This window comes from Limanda limanda, chromosome 2 (assembly GCF_963576545.1).
Source record: "Limanda limanda chromosome 2, fLimLim1.1, whole genome shotgun sequence".
NCBI lineage: Eukaryota > Metazoa > Chordata > Actinopteri > Pleuronectiformes > Pleuronectidae > Limanda > Limanda limanda.
In genome coordinates this window covers 21998689-22020979 of record NC_083637.1, presented here as the reverse complement: position 1 = coordinate 22020979, position 22291 = coordinate 21998689, and the positions used below count along the sequence as shown (strand labels likewise).

The window sequence follows — 22291 nt, the reverse complement described above, 5'->3', positions numbered from 1 at the left end:
TAATCGTGACATAATTTTGTACGTCTGCTTTTTGGAGACTAAAAAAAGGTTTATTCTGTAGGTTTTGAAACGGTTACTTGCAAGGATGTGTTGAAGGGTTAATACCTCATCCATTGTCTCACCTTTTATTTGATTGAGTTTAATCACCTCCTGTGTAAAGCATATATAAATGTCAATCAGCTCTGATTGAGTAGAAAGTAAAGACTGCATTTAACTTCCAGATAACAGTGAAATTAGAACAAGTACTGATTGGAAGAATGATTTTTAATTAAACATTTTTAATATATAAAAGGAATTCAAGGAAACATTGAAAATTAACAAGTAAGTATGGATTACAAGATGATACATTTTGACACAAATATCATAGAAAAGATGGAGGGAGGAAAGACGGTTTTGGATGTGTAAATCACACACTTTGAAAATATAAGACCAATGTGATCTGAGTAGGGTTGGTGACAGCTTCCGATCACTCAAGATTATTACTTCCAGCACATTGCACAAAATCTGAAAATTTGGCCTTGTTTAGAGATAACGCTGTTTGAGCAATAAGACAACACTGGTGATCTGCTCAGAGAAGGAATAACTGACCCGAGATTAAGATCATATCTGCCATACTGCAAGTCATTAAAAAAAAACACTTATTTCAGTGGTCTTTTATTCTGCAAAGTTTACATTAACAATAGTCTAATATATCTATCATGTATAAATACATTATCAATATGGCTGAAATGTGAGACTTAGCTGTTGCTGGTTGGCATCTTAACTAAGTTAGATATCAATTCTGGATTTATTTTAGCTGTTTTATATCCCTCATGAATGCAAAACGAAAATTAGCGCATTACTTTAATTACTATAAATAAGAAATGGCGGCGTGCTCAGCTCAGGGTCTCTAATGGGACGCTTAAATCAATACATATTCACTATTTATGAATAGGAGTAATAATAAATTGAATTTTTCTTTTATCTCTCATTTTAAACAGCTTTAATACTTTGATTTAGAGAAATTCAGATCTTCGTGATTTTCTCCATGAAATTGAGCATCACTGTGTTGTCTACTGTTGTAATAGTATCCTAGAAGGACCATAATATAAAACGCACCACCACAACATGCTCGTTGTAAGCAGCATCCTGTTTGTTTGGGTGAATAGAAAATATAAACAGTCATTCACAAATATTTAATCCAACACGTGTTACTATGTTGCCTCCATAGATGAGCCTGCTCGCTAATCAATCATAAAACAAGTTGTGACACATTACTCAGCCTTAGTCACCTGACCTAGTGGACGACTTCTCATTGGTTGGCCCAGAGTCACATGACGGGAAGCTCGCAGTGACGCGGCTGGGTGGGAGTCGTTTTGAAATGTAAATACACCTCCATGAGCTTTTCGTCTGTTTTATTCTCCAACCGATGAACAAATGAAGTAATATTTGATTTGAAATGTCAGGAGAAGAAGTAATGCAGCCGAGCCGTGAACCATGAGGCGGAAAGAGGAGGAGCTCGTTCATTAACACCTGGGTGAGTCTTGTGCATTAGCATTAGCAGCTAGCAGGCTAACTGATATGTTCACCATAAACAAACGACTTCAAACGTTATTTCTCTGATAGAATGATCTGATCGAACCTACGTTTGCAGATACAAGTTTGTACTAAACGATAACGTTTCTGTTTAATTAGATGTTGCTAACATGTTGCTTATGTGGTCATGTGTTTGTTCTGCTGAAATTCGTAACAGGGCATTTTATATTCCTGCAAATCCCTATGTGGATTAGGGTAGACTTTCCTATTCATAAAACCTGGTAGCTATAGAGTGTGTGAAAGGTAGTGGTCTGTTTTAAGTATCACAAGATACATTAGTTAGATATTTGTTTTACTGCACAAACTGTACAAATCATATTATTTCAAGTTTAAATGTTGTGCCTTGTATAGATTTAATGTGAAGTTACTTTAAAGAAGACATAAAGTGAAGGTGCATATAGTTTACATTTGAGTTCTAGATGTTTGTTGTTTTCTTCTTCTTGTTCTACTTCTTCTTCAAGAGAGAGAGAGAGCCAATTAATGCTTTGTTTCTTCGTCTACACGTTGGTGTATTATGCATTACTATTTTGGTTATTGTAATATTTTCCGAATGTAATTTTTCTGTTATATTTCCTTTTCTTTTTCCTAGATGGGGTTGTGCTTCTGTCCCAGGAGGAGAGGCAGTTTCCCACTCTACCATCTCTCTTTGCAGGCTGGTCGTGACAGCAGCTCCATTGGCCTTTCAATGGGAGGAAAGCTTCACCATCATGGACGACTCTGACCAGGATTTTGTAGATCTCGCTTCCAAGCTGCTGAAACGAGTCCGCAAGAAACCAGGTGAGCCCAGGCCTCCACGCAGAGCAGAGCATCCGTCGGCCTCCAGTCAGGCAAGCGAGGGCAACAAGAGGAGGAGAAACAACAAAAAGGATGGTGACTCTCGGCCAAAAGTCCCGGAGACCCAGTCTGTCTGCAGTGGGACTGGCTGTGCCTCAGGAGACGCTGGATCTTTGGCTGTGCCTTCAGGAGCCAGAGCGGAGAGAGTCCTGACAGCGGAAGACAAAGTGCTCCTCAGGATGAAACAGTTCAGGAGAGCCAGTCCTCAGAAGATGGTTCACAGGGACGCGCCCCTGCCAACAAGCCACGAGAACGACCGCACTCCGAACCCACCGCCACAAAGACAAGGTGACATGACATGATGCTATTTGAACAGATTTCTAATCACTGCGTCCTTCACCCAGCAAGAAGCAGAGATACATGCTGTGCTTCTCCCCCTGCTCCTTTTGTTAGCTATATTGTTGTAATAATATAATGATAATAATAATTTAAAAATAATTTTATTGATTTACCCCCATGCAATTTTTACAGTTAAATTAAAATCAAACCAAATCAAAGTTTATTGTCACATGCACCAAATAACATAGCGTCATCAGAGCAGTGAAATTCTTATGACCTGGCAGGCAACGTCTACGCAGTAGATGGATAGATAGATAGATAGATAGATTACTTTATTCATCCCCGAAGGGAAATTAAGTCGTCATAGCAGCCGGTATATTTGAATACAATAAAAATAAAATACAATACAATAGAATAAAATAAAAAATATTGAGGTAGAAAGAATAAAAACAGAAACACAAGATAAATAGGTAGATAAGGTGCAGTGGCAAGATGATGGTAATAGTACTGATGATATGATGGTAATGTTATTGTCAGACAGTATATAAAAATAGTACAATATATATAGTATATAATATAACATAATATATATTTATATATGATAGTAATTATACCAATATAATAGCAGTATATAGTAATAATTGCAGCAACAGTATATATAATAATAATAGTAAAAGTAAATATAATAATAATAATAATAACATGTACACATGTATAAATATGTGTATATACAAGAATATACAAAGAGTATGATATAATATGATATGATATATCGTAGAGGTATAAATATAAGTATTTGACTATACAATAGATAATATAATATACTATGAGTGTAAGAATATGTAGACAGAGCGTGCAAAAGACAATATTATTGTATAAAATGGGCAATACAAAATTAAAAAATATATATATAACATATAAAATAGTAACATATAACATATAACCTATAAAATAGTACAACAATTTAAGGCTGCAACCTGTTTCTATTAACACTAGAGAATGTGTAATGTGAGCAGGGATTTGTTATCCGGACAAACCCACCCAAGAATTCTCACCTGGCTCTGCAGGTCTCCTAGTGTGTTTTTGTTCATGGTTCTCTCGTGCTTAGGTTTTTTCGTCTTTTGTATCTGCATGTGTTTTGAATCCGCTCCGCCCTTTTCTTTGTGCGCAGATCCTCCACAACCCAGCACTTCTGGTCTCCACCCAGACAGTGACGAGGCGTTGGCCCTGAGGCTGCAGCAGGAGCTGGACAAGGAGGCAGCGGAGGCCGAGGCGTTGACCCTGGAGGACGGAGGCCTCTTCTCCTGTCAGATCTGCCACAGAGACCTGTCACACATGACCCCCGATGGGCGGACGCAACACATCAACAGGTTTGGACATGTCTATTTTTTATTGTTGGTGGTCTGTTGGTGATCTGACTCCGAGAGATGACGAGCAATAGACTGTTGGTCACATTGACAGTGAGAATGATCCCTCTTTACAGGTGTTTAGATGACAGTGAAGAGAGCGCCCCAGCCCCTCCTCCTCCCCCTGCTCTCCCTGAATGCCCGATCTGTGGGAAGACGTTCAAGTCCCAGAAGAGTCGCTCGGCCCACCTGAAGCGCTGCTCCTCAGACATGGGCGTACCTCCAGCTGTCTTGCTGCAGGCTCTGCAGAGACAGGCTGAGGAGACTCAGAACGTCCCCACTGTCAACACAGCGTGAGTCAGCCTCGTTATGTCGGTCCAGATACAAGACAACACCTCAATAAACTCTGAGCTGACTGTCAGTAACAATAAGAGATGCAACTGCTCCATAAACATTTGTTGGCTTTTGATGATAACTGTTTTCATGGACCAAGTTACTCCCATTGCTGGATTTCAGTCTGATTGAGAATGTTGAACTGAACCATGTCATGTTTCATTGCTCATCTTTTCCTACAATATAAATAGTTTGCTTATCACCAAGTAGGTTTGCACTAACAAAGTTTGATCAATCGTCACAGTCACACAGAGACTGGAGGCACTAAAAGGAAAGGCCCTTCCAAGCCTGGTGTTCCAGCGAAGAAGAAGCCAAGGAAGAAGAGCGATCCTCTGGATGAAGACACCATGGTGGCTCTGGCTCTGTCCTCCTCCCTGCTGGAACAAAAGAGGGAGGAACAGAGAGAGTTAAAAACAGAGGTCCCTGCCGCTCACACCTCCATGACTGCTTTGCTGAAACCAGACACAGGTACAGTAGTATACCTTTTGTAATACATAAATATATTAGAAGAAATTTTATATATTATTTCTAAGCTTTAGCCTTGTTTTTATGAAATAACCTGCTGGGTTCAATTAGATTTTTTTATTTCTCACATTTAGGACTCGTGTCTGATTAATTCATCTTAGACGTGATACCCTTGTGTGTCTGGTAGTAACATCATCCTTCATAATTTTCCTAGGATGTATAACCTGTCTTTTACTTTGCTGTATCCTCTTCTTTTTAGATCGGTCATGTTAAGACAGAAGAAACCAAATATAGGAACTTAGTTATATGTGAACAATTAAACAGGCTAGATTTGAACACAGGAGTTTTTACACTTTGTCTTATGTGTGAATGTGAATGTATTGTTTAATAATGTGGGAGTTGTAAAGCATTTTAGTTTGTTTAACTTGTGAAACCGTAGAAGCCATTTTCTTGTGTATTCTGTGTCCGCATGTTTGGGGCCTGAAGTTGTGTCTCTACTAATATCTGTTGGACATTTAACATACAAAGACATGATATAAACTGTGGGTAATGATTGGTTTTAGAATACAGTTTAATTATTGTCTGAGTAGTAGCCAGATGCATAGATGATGAGTACAAATTATACTTAATTACCCAATTTATGTGCAGATTTATGGACTTTGTGATGTCTGTGAAGATTCTTGGGTAGTTTCCAGTGCTACATGAAAGAAACTGAACTTGCCTTCTAGATAAAAGCTGAAACTTCTTCAGCAACTTCAAGCAAATCCAGTTGCCTTTGATTACAACTTAGAAAAAAGACTCTTGTGCAGATGGCATGTAAACCTGTCTCCTCCACCTGGTGCAGGTAAAGGGCGCAGAAAGAAGAAAAAAGGAGCCGTCCCTCGTCCTCCTCCTCTCCTGCTCGTCCAGGATGCTCAGGCGGCCCTGATGAAGCTGCAGGAACGTGTCTCTGCTCTCCTCCTCCACAGCCGGGCCCCCTCTCCCCCCACCCCGACCCGCCGTCCCAGCAGCCTCTGTGGCTTGGGCAGGGCGGCCCCCCTCTGGCAGAAAAGCACACTGCTGAGCTGCAGCTTCACCTGTCAGTCAGATTTCTACACTCAGGAGCTCAGAGAGTTCATTACTCCTTGGGAAACCCCAAAGGTGAGAGATCACAGACTTGATTACATATCGTGTTATATTATGTCAGTCAGGTTTCAGTGGGGAACAGAAATAAGACTGGAGTTAACACTGTCTGGTCTGGTTGTGCAGATTCATATGTAAAGTGTCTGAAACGCAGCAAATTACTGGTATTTATCAGTAGACCTGACAGAAGACTTTTCAAATTTTGGTTAGTGAATTTATCAAGATGCCTTTAAACCTGATGTGGCGTAAAACCAAGCGTGACATATTCATTAAGGACGAGGGAGACAGTTGCACTGATAGCTGCTTCTCATATATTTTATCCTGTTCAGTTTACATCTTCATCCATGATATTGAACTTGACTTCACTTCTTTATCCAAAAGTGCACCAATGCAACCAAAACTCACCACACTGACTTCACCTTTGTCCCTGAAAGAAAATAATTCGACCCAAAAAAACCACTAGCAACACTCTGCTGTTGTCTTTTTGAAGGTTTTATTTGTTCATCCTTTTCCTTTCTGCACAAACTAATATTTTATTACAGTAAATAGAACGACATGAATAAATGCTACCACGTGCTTCTTTCTGTAGGCTTAATTTGAATTCTTAACTAACATATTCACGATAGATAAATAGGTCTCAGACTTTTGGACCCCATTGCACATGTATAGTATACTGTGACTATAGATATAGAAATAAGGTTCTCATTAACATCACATTTTGAATATGAAGTATTCACAGTACATTTCTGTAGATACTGCATCTTCAAACATGCAGTATTCATCGTTGGGAAACTGTTCATGTGACTAGTGGTCATAAACGTATAATTCCTCTGTGATACCAGGTTGCTTTACATAGTATATGACGTAAAAGAATATCTTGAATTCCAGACAAATTTACTGTCATTTTCAAAAAACATCTGTAAATAAGAACAACCAGGGGGGTAAATTCAGAGTTTTGCAGGTGGTCGAGAATAACTGACAAAACAGCTCGAAAAAAGACAAACTAAATATGGGCTGATGCATTTATTTTGTGTCAAAGCATGAAAAGTGATCCACTGTTCTGAAAAAGTGATAAACCTGGATGAGAAATGTATGTAATATATGTTTTTACCATTTCCATTTGTTTTATTTGCTTTTTAATTATGTGTAAAATGTAAGCTTTCATGACTCATTGAATTTTTCAGTTAAAAAAGTTGAGTTAAATCTAAACTGATCTCTTCCACCTTCAGACCGCTGCAGCCCCTTTGAACGCTAGAAACAAGTCTGAGTCTTCTCTGCGACCTCTGACTGAAGGAACTCCGCTGGCAGGCACCAGGACCTCCATCCTGCCTTCTTCCTCCCAGACTGCAGCCTCCTCCTCGGCTCCCTCCACCCCGGGCACGGGCCAGCACTCAGTGGGCAGCCAGGCTCTAAGGGACCTGATGGAGCTGGCTGAAGATGGCATGACCCCCACACAGTGCAGATACATGACCTCGGGCAGTGACAAAAGTAACACACACAAACACATTACATATACTGTATTCTCATGAAATGTGTGTTTACCTTTAGGGGGGGGTAGCCTTTATCATAATAAACAGTACAGTCATACACAGTGGCTCTGGAAAACATATCATTAATAGTGGTGTATCACGGTAATACAGAAAAATAAAGAAATAGGTATTCCCTTTAGCGGAAAGGGGAATAATTGAAGACATTGATAACATTCTCCCTTCTTCATACACAAGTAGCGCTGGGCAATTAACCGAAAATGATCAAAACCGACATTTATAACATCTAACCGACTTAATTTTGCTTATGTCAGTTCTTCGTAGTCAAGGTATTGATTTGAAGTCTAGTCACCCAGCCCTATACACAACTCTACAAAGAAACCTTTCTTACATTTCCTTTTTTAATGATTGGTATATACTGCTACTCTGTGGTATGCTTCATAGTTAAAGTTCAGATTGTGATTGTCTCTGTTCCCACAGACGAGCAGAGCAGAGCCCGTCTTTCTACAAACCTCCTGGAGGAGTCGGAGGAGCAGGCTGACCTCTGTGCGAGCGGCTTCCTGCCAGAGGCGGCACACACACACTCAGAAAACACACAGAGACAAGCACAGAGGAAAAGGGACAAGCCACGTGGAGGTGAAGAGCGAGGCAGCCACCGATCGGTAAGACCAGTCATAATCACATTAAACTGAAGTGATTCTCATCATCAGTTCAGTGCAGATGTATCCACTAATAGATACAATGTCACCATTTGATCTCCATTAAAAACATTGATCATGTATCTTTGTTTCCTCTGTAGGTAGCACTATCGAGACTGGGGTCAGACCTGAGCAGCATGGTGAACAACCCTCAGCTCAGTGATGTGCAGATCCAGGTCGACAGTGGAGACGTCTACTTTGCCCATTCCTTCATGGTGTACGCCCGCTGCCCCCTGCTGGCAGAAATGGTAAAAATTATCCAACAATGAGCACCGCTCTTTTACTAGTTTAGAGTTACATAATTAAGTGGAAATCCACTATTCTTCGGTTTCATAGTTTGCTTTTCAGCAATAAATGCAGTAAAACTGACAGAGGACCTATTGAAGACTTGCATGTGTCCCTGTCACAGTACTGGACACATTTCTGTCCCTCAGACTAAGCTGAGCAAATGTTTTCTGATGCATGTCACAGATGTTTAGCTCAAATAACTTGAGAGGGGATGTGTGGACCTGAAGTAATCAAATCCAATCTTGGAATTTGTATTGAATATAATGTGTGTTTTTTTACAACACAATACAATAAAGACAGATTTCCAGTAAATCCAATATTGCCCAGAACTTCTATCAATATTTCTTACTCTTTGACTTTCATCATTTCCTCTGTCTTCCATCCTCTGATCCTCTCCCAGCTACATGAAGGTGGCTTCGGGGTTCAGGAGGAGGGTTCGTCTGCAGCCCAGAGGGTGTTGATGAGCGACGTCCCGGGACCGGCTGTGTTCGCTCTGCTGCAGTACCTGTACACGGCCCACTGCTCCATCCCAGCCTCCCTGAGACCTCACATACTAGAGCTGGCATCAAGGTGAGTGGAGAGATTAAAGCACAGAGATTCAATATTAGATTTTTAGAATAACCATGCACTTTGATACATTTAGTTTTAACCCTCGTGTTGTTCTTGGATCGGATTGACCCCGTGTGTGTGTGTGTGTGTGTGTGTGTGTGTGTGTGTGTGTGTGTGTGTGTGTGTGTGTGTGTGTGTGTGTGTGTGTGTGTGTGTGTGTGTGTGTGTGTGTGTGTGTGTGTGTGTGTGTGTGTGTGTGTGTGCGTGTGTACGTGTGTGTGTGTACGCGTGTGTGTGCGTCTGTGTGCGTGTGTGTGTGCATCCGCAAGCCCTGGTCGAGAGGGTTAGGGTGACCCAAGGATTGTCCTTATCCAATTCTCCTGGGTGTAGTTGACACCAATGGATTGTCATTCTCGATTCTTCTGGGGGTCAATCCGACCCAAGAACAACACGAGGACCATAATCATAATGCCCCGTCACATCAAACAACACTTTGTACGTGACATTTATTTCAAGTTAAAATGACAAGAAAAAGCTGGAAAATCATTCCATCATTTATGCGATGACTCTTCTCTTTTTGTGTTTCATTAAGGTTCGACTTGCAGGAGCTGCAGCAGCTTTGTGAGTCACCGACTCCTGAACAGGAGGCAGACCACACGAACCAGGGCGAGAACATCAACGACCAAACAGACCAGGCCTTCATGGTGCTCCTCCGCTCTATGTGGAATGAAGAGGATGAGGAAGACGAGGGATTGGATACTGATGGTGGAGATGATGAGGAGAGAAGGTTGGAAGAAGAGGATCATCAAACCGATGATGTCGCATCTGGTGAGAGAGAGATCTGTGAGGAACAGGTGAACGAGGAAGAGCTGGAGGAGATCTACGAGTTTGCAGCAACACAGAGAAAGAGGGAGGAGGAGAAAGACACAGTAGAGGACGATGAAGAGCAGGAAAAGGTAGATGATGGAAAGGAAGAACTGACAGACGCTGAAAGAGACATGAGCAAGAAAACTCCAAAGCCCAACTCTCAACTTGAGCCGGACCCCAGCCTGGACCTCACCTACAGTCGCCTCTTCTCAGACACTTGGGGAGTCTACGAGGACAAAGACCGCTCTTCCTTGTCACCTCCAACCTCAAGCCCACCAAAGACACACACCTCACATTACCAGAAACACCAGTCCTCTCTTAAACCGTCGTGCGAACTCTCCGGCAGAACTTTGCCTCAGTATTCACCAAGCGGATTCGACGTCTTTTCCCAGAGCCCTCCACCCAGTACGTCCAACCTGCCTGTCGCAGGTCTGTCCCCTGGTCAGCTGGGGGACTCGGGAACAGATGCTGTTGAACTGGACGTGTCTAAACAATGTCTGTCTTTGGAGCGAGAAGACCAAGCTCCTCGTAGTATTTGTGTTCCTGTTTCTCCTGATTCACCCCGCAAAAAGAAGGAGCCAGAGCTCATAGTTCTGTCCGACTCAAGCGAGGAGATGGAGGTAGAAGTGGCTGTTCTGAGACCCTGCAGTCCATCACCACATTCTCCTCACGCTGTCCAGAAGCTGCAGAGTTACACCCAAATCAAACCTCAGTCAATCCCGAAACCTGCAGAACCCCCCGTGGAGAATAAAGTGTCCCGTAGTTTAGAGTTAAGTCCTGGTGATCCATCTGCAGCCTTGGGTCGAGGTCATCCAGGTACCGGTTGCGATCCGAGTCCAGACTGCTCCCCTGAAGTCTCCTGGCTGATCCCGTCCACCCCGGTGCAGCAGCAGAGATGCAGTAAGACCAGCTCCAGCCGGTCCAGCTCCACCCAGACCAAAAGCAGCATTTGCCGGACACAGCTGTTCCCTAAAAGCGAATCGTCTTTTTCACGCTCTTCTCTCTTCTCGTCCCCGGCTCTACCACTTCATAACACACTTCACCACTCGAGCAGTGCAACCGGAGTTTCTGCCCGCGTCGGCCCAACAGAGGGCAGCGTTCCCAGGTTGAAACTGGAAGACACAGCTCCCTGTAGCTCCAGCTTCGATCTCCACTTTTCCCCTCAAAGAACCAGTAGTTTTGACGGAAGTAAGAACAGAGAAATGTCCGCAGTTCTCCCGCACAAACTCACGCCTGCAGTCCTCTCAAGTTCATCTCACCATCTTCCCCTCCAAGCTTCCTCAAAGGAGGAGACCCCCCAGCCCGTCCAGCGGCCGCCCTACAGCAGCACCCCCCTGCACACCGGGCTCCGGCAGCTCCCGTCTCTCCTCGCTGCCTCCCCGCTCAACAGCAGCCTCGACAAGCAGAGGTCAACCAGTCAAGGGGGGCAGAGGGCGTCATCTGAGAGCCCAGAGAAGACAGAGCTAGGGAGCTTTCATCTCTCCCCATTGTCCTCCCCCTCTTCGTCTCACAGAGGTCTTCATAGTTCACAGAAACATAAGTCCTCCTGTGAGAGTGGACGTTCTGTTGAGTCCAGCAGTCATGACAACACAGAGGATAAGCTTAAAAGAGAGGGAATAAAAAATGAGAGGACAGAAAGCGAGTGCAAAAGTAAAGGCTCACGTGATGAAGGACAACAGACGGAGGCAAAAGAAGAAAGCGAGGAGGTAGAGATCGCCCAGTCTAGTTTCCAGCAGAGCTTCATGGACGAGCCTCCCATTGCTTTCAATGACTCGTGGGGCCTGGACGCCTGCGTGGAAGTGAACCCCGGCTGCTTCAGTCTGAGGCTGGAGGACAGCGGGGGGGCCAGCCAGCAGGAACGCAGCCTGGAGCGAAAAGAAACAACTTCTGGTGACTGTCATCCTCCAAGTCACTGTATCCAGTCGTCCAGCAGCTGTGGCGATTTGGTGGACTCCTCTCCATCTAAAGCCCACAGTGCACAACCTACCACCAGCGCACAGGCTCTTAGAACCGCCTCCTTCACCCCGTCACCACCAGACACACACAGCAGCTTCCTGAACCCCCAAATATGGGACAGCTGGGAGGAGGAACAAGAGGAGGAGGCTCTTCCTCTCTCTTGGAGGACCCTGAACCCTCCTGCTCAGCTCAGGACGCCAGGTATGGTTAGGTTACTGAAACAGAATAATCATTTCCAAATGAGTGTAAAGCGATGCAAGCACAGCAACTCAAAGTGCCTTCATAATAATAAGAGCAACATCAAATTAATTGTAAAAGAAAGTCACACTAAATTTCTTAAATTCTTAAAAAACTTTTCAATATATATGGTACTATTTTGTTGAGTGACGTATTTTTTTTTCTTGTGCATCTACATAGAGAAGTTTGATAAAACAATGTGACTAATTAACGCAATGTGACCAATTCCAATCTATAACAATATAATGTTTATAGTTTGAGCACAGTGAGGAGGCATAACACATAATTGATCTGCCTCAGATGTGTAAAATGTTTTAAAGTGTCTTTCTCTTCCATAAAGAAGAATTGATAACCACAACTCTCACGCAGGAGCAAACATCTGTCTTTAAACTTAACAGAAATCTATTGCGATATTGATTAATATAAACTAATACTTAAGTTTTTATCTTGGTATAGGTTTTGGCCATATCGTCCAGCCCGACTTTTACAACATAAAAGCAGATACTGAGGCTCAGATTTCAGTTCTTAAGGGTCAAACTTCTTCTTACTTCTTTTCACTGATGTTTGACAAATTTACTCATGTTTTAAAAGAGATTGATGCTACGTTTCAGTGACAGCAGCCTCAAAAGACCAAAGGGAATTCAGCCCCAAGGTCAGCTAGATGACTTTACGGATTGTCTCTATTCTCATTCTGAAATGAGTGGGAAACAGGAAAATGACTGAAAAAAAAGCAGGTTGATATCTTTGTAGATTAAATTATGGTAAATAAATCAAATGCTGTAGTGCTAATGAAATATCTTGTTTCTGTCTCAACAGCATCAATGCATAATAAAAAGCACTCCCCCGTGGTGCCCATCACTCCCATGCCCCACTACTCTGACATGGACACACCGGATCTCAAGAACAAACTCAACAGGTCAGTCAGTTCACTCTCATCTCTGCCCGCATGTGAAAGAATCCCTGAACCTTCTTTACCCTCATGTATTTATTTTTTAATTAAATGCTATTAACTGAGGGACTATCCGATTACCTGGTGTCACTGTCAACTTAGTCTGCCTGGCTTTCCTCCTCCTTTCTCGGCTTGTTTTCCTCCTCTCCATCTGTCGTCTGACTGTCTCCTCTGTGCAGGTTTGGCGTTCGGCCTTTGCCCAAGCGCCAGATGATCCTCAAACTGAAGGAGATCCACCAGTACACCCACCAGCTGGTCAGTTCAGACTCGGAGGACGAGGCGCCCTCTGCGAGGCGTGCTGCTAAGAGGAAGCCCCCCCCTAACACCAGTTCAGCGGCTCCTGGCAGTCAGACAGTGAAGTTTAAAGAGCCCAATGCGCCGGCTGCCGTCTCCCCTCTGAAACAGCGAGCGGAGGAGGAGGAGGGAGAGCTGCTCTCTGCCTCCCAGGGCTCCAACACCTCCTCAACAGCCGCCAGTGAAGAGTCTGGAAGGTACAGCGTGAATCGCCTCAGGTGTTACGCAGCTCCATTAGTTTTGTTGCTTTACAGATTTTCAGAGGGTTCAGTTGATATTCTGTTCACTGGTATAGAAACAATGAAACTAAAGTTTTGATCACTACTGGAAATCCTGTCACACAACTGCACAGGCTGTGCTCAGGTTGGCTCAGGGACGGACTATCACTATAGCAATGCTGCTATGAATTGTTTGCAGAAATAAGCTTCTACCACATCAAAACAAGGGCACCATGATTCAGTTTCACTGTCACTGCCCAGAATGAGATGCTCTGCCTCACAGTATGTTGGGGTCTTGGTTGGTGCATAGTCAAAGTGGGTCGAAGACGCGTCTGTGGGCTGATCAAGCAAAAATAAATACAAAATAAAGTGGCGTCACAGAGAGTCCAGGTTCCTCCTGGTGGTCCCGATGGCCTAACGCAGAATGTACGGAGTTTGAGTGCTTTATACATAAGGAGTAGAGCTTGCAAAAAATACATTTCATAATCAAAACATAATTTGTCACCTGTCAAACACATTCACTCCTTATGTATTACGGTTTTCCTGTCTCTGATTATTTTAAACTATTATATGTCTGTGCATCTTGGACTTTTCTTCAGACGAAACTATCAATTTAGGTCCTATTGGGTTGTGGGACATTGTTTTGTCGACTTTGTGACATTTTATAGACAGACTGTTTGATTGTGAAACACTTCAGGAGATAATGGTAAGATTATAGAGAAGTACTAGAAGTATAATATAGTAGGTAACAGTTTTTGGAGGTAAAATAGGGCATATTGACAACATTCAATAATACATTTTCTGTAAGTGGTGTAAGATGGTGTATTATCACATAAAAATGGGAGTGGTACTTCATTGATAGTGTCTTTTTTTAACCACTCCCCTCCCTCTTATCAGGTCCAATCCAGAGCTGTGCCTCACTTCCGATGGCGACTCAGACAGTGATGGCGGTATCTCTGCCTCCCAAGCTGTGAATAAACTTCAGGATCGCCTCAAGGCCGTGCGTTCGTTCATCCTGTCGGACTCCGAGCTGTACAGTCAGATCCTCCAGTACCAGCCTCTGGTTCTCTCCCAGCTCCAACAGCGGCTCAAGGCGGCCGGGATCCGCCTGGGCGCCGCCAAGCTGGTGGACTACCTGGACTCTCAGTGCATCACCTTCACCACGGCCAAGCCAGGCCACTCTGCACCCAGCCGCAGACGGGGAAAGAGGCCGAAGGCAGCGGGTGTTAGAGGAGCAGGCAGGAAAAAAACTGTTACAATTTCTCTTTAAAACACTATGAGGGGGAATCGCTGGTTTTAATTCAGTGTTTGGAACATTTGTCCGACAATGACTTTCCAGAAAAGAGGAGGCCGTTCAAATTCTTCTCAGTTTTACCAGTTTGTTTCAAATGGAGGACAGTTTGGTTTAAGGTTTGACTGACTGAAAATAAAGAATGCAAAAAGGTAAATGTTCAAATGCTCTGTGGTAAACAAAAGATCTTTTCATTCAAAAATGATTCCTCAGTCAATCTTGATATTTTCTGGAGTGGCATATTTCACCTCTATTAAAACCAAATTCAGACTTGTTTATATCAGCAAAATACATTAATTAGAAGAAATTATTCCACACAGAATGTTTCTTGAAAGCCATTTTACTTGTTTTGTTCTTCAGTAGATTCGTATCCAAAGCTCAGCAAAGACACACAGACAGCAGAGCACACTTGATAAAGGAGAAGGAAAAATAATCAACTTCTCTCCAACACGTCACTCAAGACAGGTCCTTTGTCGCAGCACAAAATGGAGTCCGCTCTGTTCACAGTCAGGTCAGCGTCTTGTGCACCCAGTTCTCTCTACGATGCGTCAAATCAGGATGACGCGCCGCCCTATCGTGTCGCAGATCCTGGAGACGGACTCTGCTCCTCCCGCCGTCACTCCTGTGGCGCCTTTCGCCGATGGAGCATCAACGCAGTGCTTCCTGTCCCGACTCGAAGCCTCAACCGGTCATGACAGGTTGGCGATGTTGGCGAGGAAGCGCTGAGCCCACCACTCCTCCAGGTCTATGGGCACAAAGTCTGCACAGACACAAGAGACAAACAACAGAGGGGAATTAAAGTACAATCCATTTTGTTCATCAATTATTAATTTTCTCACATGAATGCCCCTGCAAATTTGTTATTAAAGGAAAGGAGGGATGATCTGTGCAGATGTAAAAACCTGGAGACGAAAATGATTTCTCTTTGGAAATTTTAACGTTTTAAAAATCTTTCAGAGGCTGGGGCATTCAGATATTTGAGCTAATGCCGAGGATGTTGAGTATGCATGTTTACGATTTTAGGAAAGTTAGCATTCAAATATTTCTTGAATAGCACCAAAACTAAACTCGCTGGGGAAGTCTTTAACCCCAAGATTTGAAAAAAATGGAATGTTTGTCTTGATGGCAGTGGAGGAAATGATCGCAGATAATCCTGAGGACAACTTGCAGGATATCACCTGTATCGCTAGGGTTCGTCCTCTGGGTAGCGCACATTTCTGTGCAACAATTTATAGCAATCCACCCAATAGTTGTTGAAATATTTGAATCTGGACGAAATGACAAAAGTGTCATTAGTGGAGCAGCAAAACAAAAAAACATCACAATCCAAGGGACTGTTAATGAAATTCAACTAAAAGATCATAGTTATTGCATAACTCAGACATTAACTGTATATAACAACTGGGAGCCTCAGATCCTTAAAGGAGATGAAAAAAAAAAAAAAAAGGGTGAAGAAGAATCCACCCTAAGCAACTGAAATGACCTTACAGAGCCTTAGACAGTGTGTGAACCATCAAGGGCTGGTTTATCTGGAACAGTCCGGATCTCATTAACCAAAGAAGAGTTAAAAATTAAAGAAACATATTACGACAGTCTCCCTCTGGCTACAGATAAAGCCGCGGTTTGTGATTCATGCTGAGAGATTAGAGCAGCCATTCATGTTTCCTGTTGTGTTAACCGGTCAGATTACTGGTTCAATGTTCAGCAGGTTACACAGCAGGAGAAGGGGTTATCATTTACTTTAAAAAGGTCAGTGAATGGGAACGGATTGAAAATCCAAAATCACCCTGGTGTAAAGCCACAGAGAGAAGAGTCGGGGACTTACTCTTCATTGCAGCACTGGGGATCTTCTCAGTGTACTGAACAGGACCCTGGTGGACGATCGACTTCCTGACGTCTCCGTCCCCCGGCTCCTGCTCCAGCTCCAGCTCCTGCCACGCTGCACACAAACAAAAAAACATAAAAACTGAGTTACTTTACATGCAACAAGTCTTTATTTTTGTGTAATACCACTAAAGTAGAATGGGACTAGAATACAAACCACCACTAAGGCAACAGTCCTCATATGGAACCACATTTAAAATCACTAGGTCCAGATATTTCCTTTGGATGTGGACCAAATTCCAAACACTAATAAAATCAGTCCCCCATTTGTTTTGGATCCACACCAAAATTGTATGGGCTCTTCCTTGTGTCATACCTCACCCATCCACAGAATTCCAAGGAAATCGATTGAGTAGTTTTTGCGTAAACCTGCTAACAAACAACCAAATGCAGATGAAAACATAACCTCATCGTTGGAGATGTGCAAATGACATTTTCTTACCTCAGCCAAGAAGGTCATGTCTTCTGATTGATTGTTTTTGTTTTATCAGCAGGTTATTGCAAAAACTACTGAATGGTTTTCCACTAAACGTGATGATGGGATAAAACACGGGCCTAGAAACAACCCATTAAATATTGGCACGGATTGGTCTGTAATTTTCACCTTTTCGCACATGGAACAATTCATGGATCACGATGAAAAGAATCTGGCATATTTAGAGGACTGATATATGAGTTTATGACATTTGCTGAAGCTTGATTGGAGGTAATGGGCCTTAGTGGAGTTGTACACAATTGTTTGCTCCATTTCTGAACTGACCTTTCCACTCAAACATCCTGGCAGAGCACGCTCCACTTTCAGGAGATTATAACTATAAAGTTGATTTGCAAACACTAATGCAGAGCAGCACACTTAGAACTAAGCTGGACTGTGCTGTGTGTTTATCAGCTTCAGCCCCTGAGATGCACATAGTTTGTGCAGCCTGTATAACACAAGGAAGTCAAATATACAGAAAAGATGACAGAAGCCAGTTGTGTGTGTGCATGAGGGAGGGTGAACAACTATGTAATCATGCCTAGAGGCGACATTAGTTTGTGTTTTTTTTCAGGCCCATCAGGTTTTCGAGTCGACTGGCTGTGACAGAGGTTTTTCTTTAGGTGTGAGCGCTGGAGAAAAGGAAAAAAAAGCTTGTTCCCTCAGATGAACTTTAGCGTCACAAAAGAACATCACACAACTGGCAGCGCTCCAACAGGGACACAGATAGATTACTGGTTCAGGCCAAGTCATTAATTTCCACCAAGGCATGAGAGTACAGCCCAGTACTGAGGCATGCTGGGTAAGCTTCAAGACAGGGTGAATAGTGCACAGTGAAGTTTTTTCATCGTTGTTAGGTTTTGCTGACGGTCTCCTCTGAGTGACTGTGTGTGGACAGTTTGTTTTCCCCTCACATCCCATCATGTGTTTGTGCGTTCTATGTCCACTGGAAAGAACAACTGCTGGACCAACTTAAACAATGACTTCAATTGGTAACACTAAAATGAATTAAGTTTGTTCGACTCAAACTTAACAAGTTCAATTATCGCAAGGGGGGCTGTCAGAAGGTAAATCAGTAAACTATCTAAGTATAAAACTGGTCAGGTTATTCCACTGCTAACACTCAATTCATCCATATCAGTAACTCCCACAAGTAAAGAAAGGTAGAGTGATGCAGACAGTCTGTGGTACTAAAGGAACTGATTTGTCAGTGGGCGGAGATTTCATTCTGCTTGATCTCTTATCTCCAACTTAACCTGCTCTGGAACAGGTTAGCCATTAAGCACAAGTTACCATGGTGACTTACCCCGATACAAAGTGAACCAGCTTCACAGGACTGAAAAACCCTGAAGTTACCCTGATAACCACGTATTCTGCTTCGTAGTACAGGCCTCTGATTATCCTTGAGTCTCAGTTAATGTTTGTGTCAGATGTAATGGAACTCCTTCAAAGCAGTCATGAGATATCATGTTCAAGAGGCCAAATAAATGACAGCCATCTTGAACCTTTGACCTTTCAAAACCTAAATCTAATCAGGTCATATTTGAGTCCAAACAAACCTTTGGCCAAAATTTGAAGAATCAATCAAGAATGTTCCCTCACAGAATTCCTGAGCTATTTCATTAGTGGGTGTGGGAAGACATGACAGAGCAACAGATAACCTGAAAACACACAACGCCTGCAGCGACTCGTATGTCCTGAAATACTGCTACGACTACGACTGCTAGTTGTTCTCATCATCAATGAACCTGTTGATTTATAACTTTATAACTTTTTTATTTTGTCTGACCAACCCCACAAAATTCAGTTAGTTCAGTTCAAGCAGCTGTAACGATTATCCGATATAAAAAACTGTTGCTGATTCTTTTTCCCTCAATTGACTTCTCACCTCTGATTTAAAACCACTGTCAGATAAATGTTCGGTTTTAAAATGGTTTCAATTTGTGAAACTTCGGAAAATCAGCTAAAAAAAAAGTAACACAACCTCTGATCTTGTAAACCTTGAGTCAAACACCACCAGTCTCTCTTGGCATCGTGATCTAAAACCTCTCATCTGATGATCCCGCTGACCCTCACCTTCATACACGAATCTGACGTTCTCCTCGTGTGCTGGAGTGAATCCCTCTGCCGGGCAGCTGGCCTTCTGCGTGGCTGCGCCGTGGTAGCGCTTCCCATTGAGGCGGTTGAACACGATCTTCGGGGGTGGCGAGCTGAAGAGACGAGAGGGGGGTTTATCACAGAGAGTCAGCTTGAGGGGTTCAGACAAAACAAACACAAAACCCATGCGGAAAATCCCCATATGTACTGATGCAGGACCCCAGGTTAACTTCAGGTAACTTCATCATTCCTAGACTTGCAGATTATCGAACTGTAGTGATGTTCACAGCCTCGGGTGGAGCCTTGAAGCAGGAATATTCATTTTTTACCTGGAACTAAATAAATATTAACTCTGTGTCCTTTTTGGCTTCGATTTGTGCTGATGTGTCTAGAAGCTTCTTTGATAATCCAAGAATGCCTTTCAACAACTGCCAGGAAAAGGTCACACAATGTGCTGCCGAGGTGAAACCACGAGACTTTGGTGGAGGAGAAAGAGGGAGAATTGTAGCCTTCATTACATTATGTTTTCATTTGTTAGTTTAGCACTACCATGAGTCAGGGAAGAACCCCTTATATTTAGAGGTGCAGATCTGGATCAGGAGGATTTCTTTAACATTGCAAGATAGTTTTACATTGTTATTGATTTCTCAGAGTAATTCATGAATCAGACGTACTGTATGTAGGGACTGATATAAATGCTCTGTATTTCCATAGCACTTTTCTGCTCTTGATGATCATTTCAAGTGCTTTAAAGATCAGTGCATTGAGTTTTCCATAAAAAAAATCTGGTGCAAATCCACATAAAAATCCAGATGTGGCGAATTTAAATGTGGTTTCTATTGGGCCTTATTATTGACTATTGACACTTAGAGGTATGTACTCTAGTGTCATTCTAGTCCAAAATGCAAGACATCTTGTCGTTGCAATGCATTGTGGTTAAATTAAGCCTGTTTTTCATTAATAACTTTTGGTCTTTGCTTAAAACTGTCACCTTTTACAATGACATATTAAATAACTATATTCGATTACACTCAGATGTGTTTCTAATATTGTATCCACAACTTCTGCATTAGTGAAGGTTGTAATAGACTGAAGTGACTTTAGCCAAGTGTACAATTAAAAAATAGCTGAATTGAACACAGCACGCACACAGTTTATAGAGGGTCAGATACATGTCCGATAATGGAAGCAGCGAGGTCACCCGGGTCCCAGCGAGGTGATACACTATCGCTCTGAGGGCACGTGATGTGTAATATTTAGGACCCACGCTGCTGAAACACATAGACACACACACACGCACACATTACACAACGGACACACACACTACTTACTCGGACGTGAGCCAGGTCGTCGGCCTGAGCTTCAAGTCGCTGAACTTGCTCTCGATCTGCTGTGTTGGACCTGACAGACAAAACCCGGGGGGAAATTATCCATGTGCTCGGTTTGTTATGAAAGTGACGTGACGTTGCATCATGCCGACACACACTCACCTGTCCGCCGCTGTGTAGCAAGTTTGCTGGGACCTCTGGTGATTGTGTACATCATGTGTTGTAACCTGCAACAGCTCCAGTGTGTGTGTGGAGTGTGGAGTGTCTCTGTGCGTGTGCGTGTGCGTGTGTGTGTGTGTGAACTCCGCAGCCTCCTCTGTCCTCCACCTGACGCAGCCACCAGCACCGAGCGGACCGACTTGTGTTCCCCGGCCCCGCTGCTCCTCTCTCGGGCCTGACGCCTGCAGCAGGGTCGCCCTCCTCTTCCTCCTCCTGCTCCTCCTCCTCACCAGCAGGTGTGGAGTCGTGAGGACGCCCGGGCCGGTGTGTAGGTCACCCAAGGAGAACGCGGCTGCACATGCCGGGGAACAGCGGTAAGTTCTCCCGGAGAGCAGGAGGGTAACCTGTGGTTCCTGCAGCCCGGGCTCAGGGACACTCAAGGTCGGACACTCTGCCGTCGCCGCTCCGCTGCTGCTCCGCTGCTGCTCCGGGACTCGGTGCGACTCCTCTGCTCCCTGACAAGGACACTGCACACTTTAGATCATTCATCGGGACGGAAACACACCATCCTTCTCCAGCGTCAAGCCACTCGGACTCAACAACACACACGTCCGCTGCTGATTTTCAAAATAAATGCCCCGTGTGTGTGTTTGTTACATCACCAGTGGTAATGTGACAAACCCGTTTACTAACTTACTGTGCGTTGGTACCGTTTTCATTAACCTGCACATGAATTAATAAATAAATCTATTTGAAATGTATATCTGTATTCACAAATCACAATTTGTCTCGTAGGGCTTAACAAGGGGCGACATTCTCATTAACCCTCAACAAGAGTAGTGTATCAAGCAGTCTTGTTGTAATCATAGTCCATGATGAGCTGTCATCATGATCCACCATCACAATCCACCACCAGGATCCACCACCACCAGGATCCACCACCAGAATCATGATCCATCATCACAATCCACCACACAGATCCACAATCAACCATCACGATCTATGGTCCACGATCGCAATCTACGATCCACCAACACGATCCACTTCAGTAGATTGATTTTTCACTTTTACTTCACTACACATATCAGAAAATATTAATACGTTCTTCTCCGCCTAATTTTTGTCCTTTAGAAAGCATTGTGATACATGCTCACATTTATTTTTATTTTTTTCTTAAAAGTAACAGGCCCTGCCTTCTTCAATGAGAGCAAAGCAGCAGCAGCATTCTGGAAGAAACAGCTCAAATGGATTTGAAAGAGGCCATAAAATACAACATAGATTAAAATTACATACAAAAGCCTAAAAGAGAAAATAATGCATAATAAGAAGACAAATGTATGTAGAGGGGGGAGAATAGGACCCAGGCCCAATTCGGCAAATGATGTTGAGAGCACCTCAGCAGCTTAGAGGCCGATGGAGCGCAGGTGTGTCAGTATTCATTCCTGCTCCTATATGATCACGCCTGTGCACGAGTCCTCTTGGTAAGCCAAACAGACTTTT

The 22291-nt window shown here is 43.3% G+C and overlaps 2 protein-coding genes across 2 annotated transcripts; one reads left to right on the top strand and one right to left on the bottom strand.

Moving 5' to 3' along the window:
• Positions 1-1349: 1349 nt before the first annotated feature.
• slx4 (SLX4 structure-specific endonuclease subunit homolog (S. cerevisiae)) lies at positions 1350-15013 on the top strand. The gene is made up of 15 exons (XM_061093905.1): positions 1350-1362; positions 1446-1516; positions 2165-2697; positions 3860-4058; positions 4172-4387; positions 4672-4895; positions 5737-6032; positions 7244-7502; positions 7982-8163; positions 8301-8447; positions 8888-9057; positions 9629-12060; positions 12913-13012; positions 13225-13536; positions 14455-15013. Exons 3-15 carry the CDS (start codon positions 2283-2285, stop codon positions 14825-14827), a joined length of 5325 nt encoding a protein of 1774 aa, XP_060949888.1. The 5' UTR covers positions 1350-1362; positions 1446-1516; positions 2165-2282; the 3' UTR covers positions 14828-15013.
• Positions 15014-15170: 157 nt separating this feature from the next.
• mcrip2 (MAPK regulated corepressor interacting protein 2) lies at positions 15171-21332 on the bottom strand. The gene is made up of 5 exons (XM_061093916.1): positions 20795-21332; positions 20636-20705; positions 19284-19417; positions 16674-16787; positions 15171-15608 (listed from the first exon to the last, which is right to left on the bottom strand). Exons 1-5 carry the CDS (start codon positions 20847-20849, stop codon positions 15538-15540), a joined length of 444 nt encoding a protein of 147 aa, XP_060949899.1. The 5' UTR covers positions 20850-21332; the 3' UTR covers positions 15171-15537.
• Between the last annotated feature and the right edge of the window lie 959 nt (positions 21333-22291).

What these genes read in the sequence shown, in the direction of transcription:
- slx4 (XM_061093905.1), top strand. Translation starts at nt 2,283, where the DNA reads ATGGACGACTCTGACCAGGATTTTGTAGATCTCGCTTCCAAGCTGCTG. An exon ending in GTCCCCACTGTCAACACAGC is followed by an intron (nt 4,388 to 4,671) that starts GTGAGTCAGCCT and finishes CAATCGTCACAG; the next exon opens with TCACACAGAGACTGGAGGCA. An exon ending in TTTGCTGAAACCAGACACAG is followed by an intron (nt 4,896 to 5,736) that starts GTACAGTAGTAT and finishes CACCTGGTGCAG; the next exon opens with GTAAAGGGCGCAGAAAGAAG.
- mcrip2 (XM_061093916.1), bottom strand. Translation starts at nt 20,849, where the DNA reads ATGATGTACACAATCACCAGAGGTCCCAGCAAACTTGCTACACAGCGG. An exon ending in ACGACCTGGCTCACGTCCGA is followed by an intron (nt 19,418 to 20,635) that starts GTAAGTAGTGTG and finishes TCGTCTCTTCAG; the next exon opens with CTCGCCACCCCCGAAGATCG. An exon ending in CCCCAGTGCTGCAATGAAGA is followed by an intron (nt 15,609 to 16,673) that starts GTAAGTCCCCGA and finishes GTGTCTGTGCAG; the next exon opens with ACTTTGTGCCCATAGACCTG.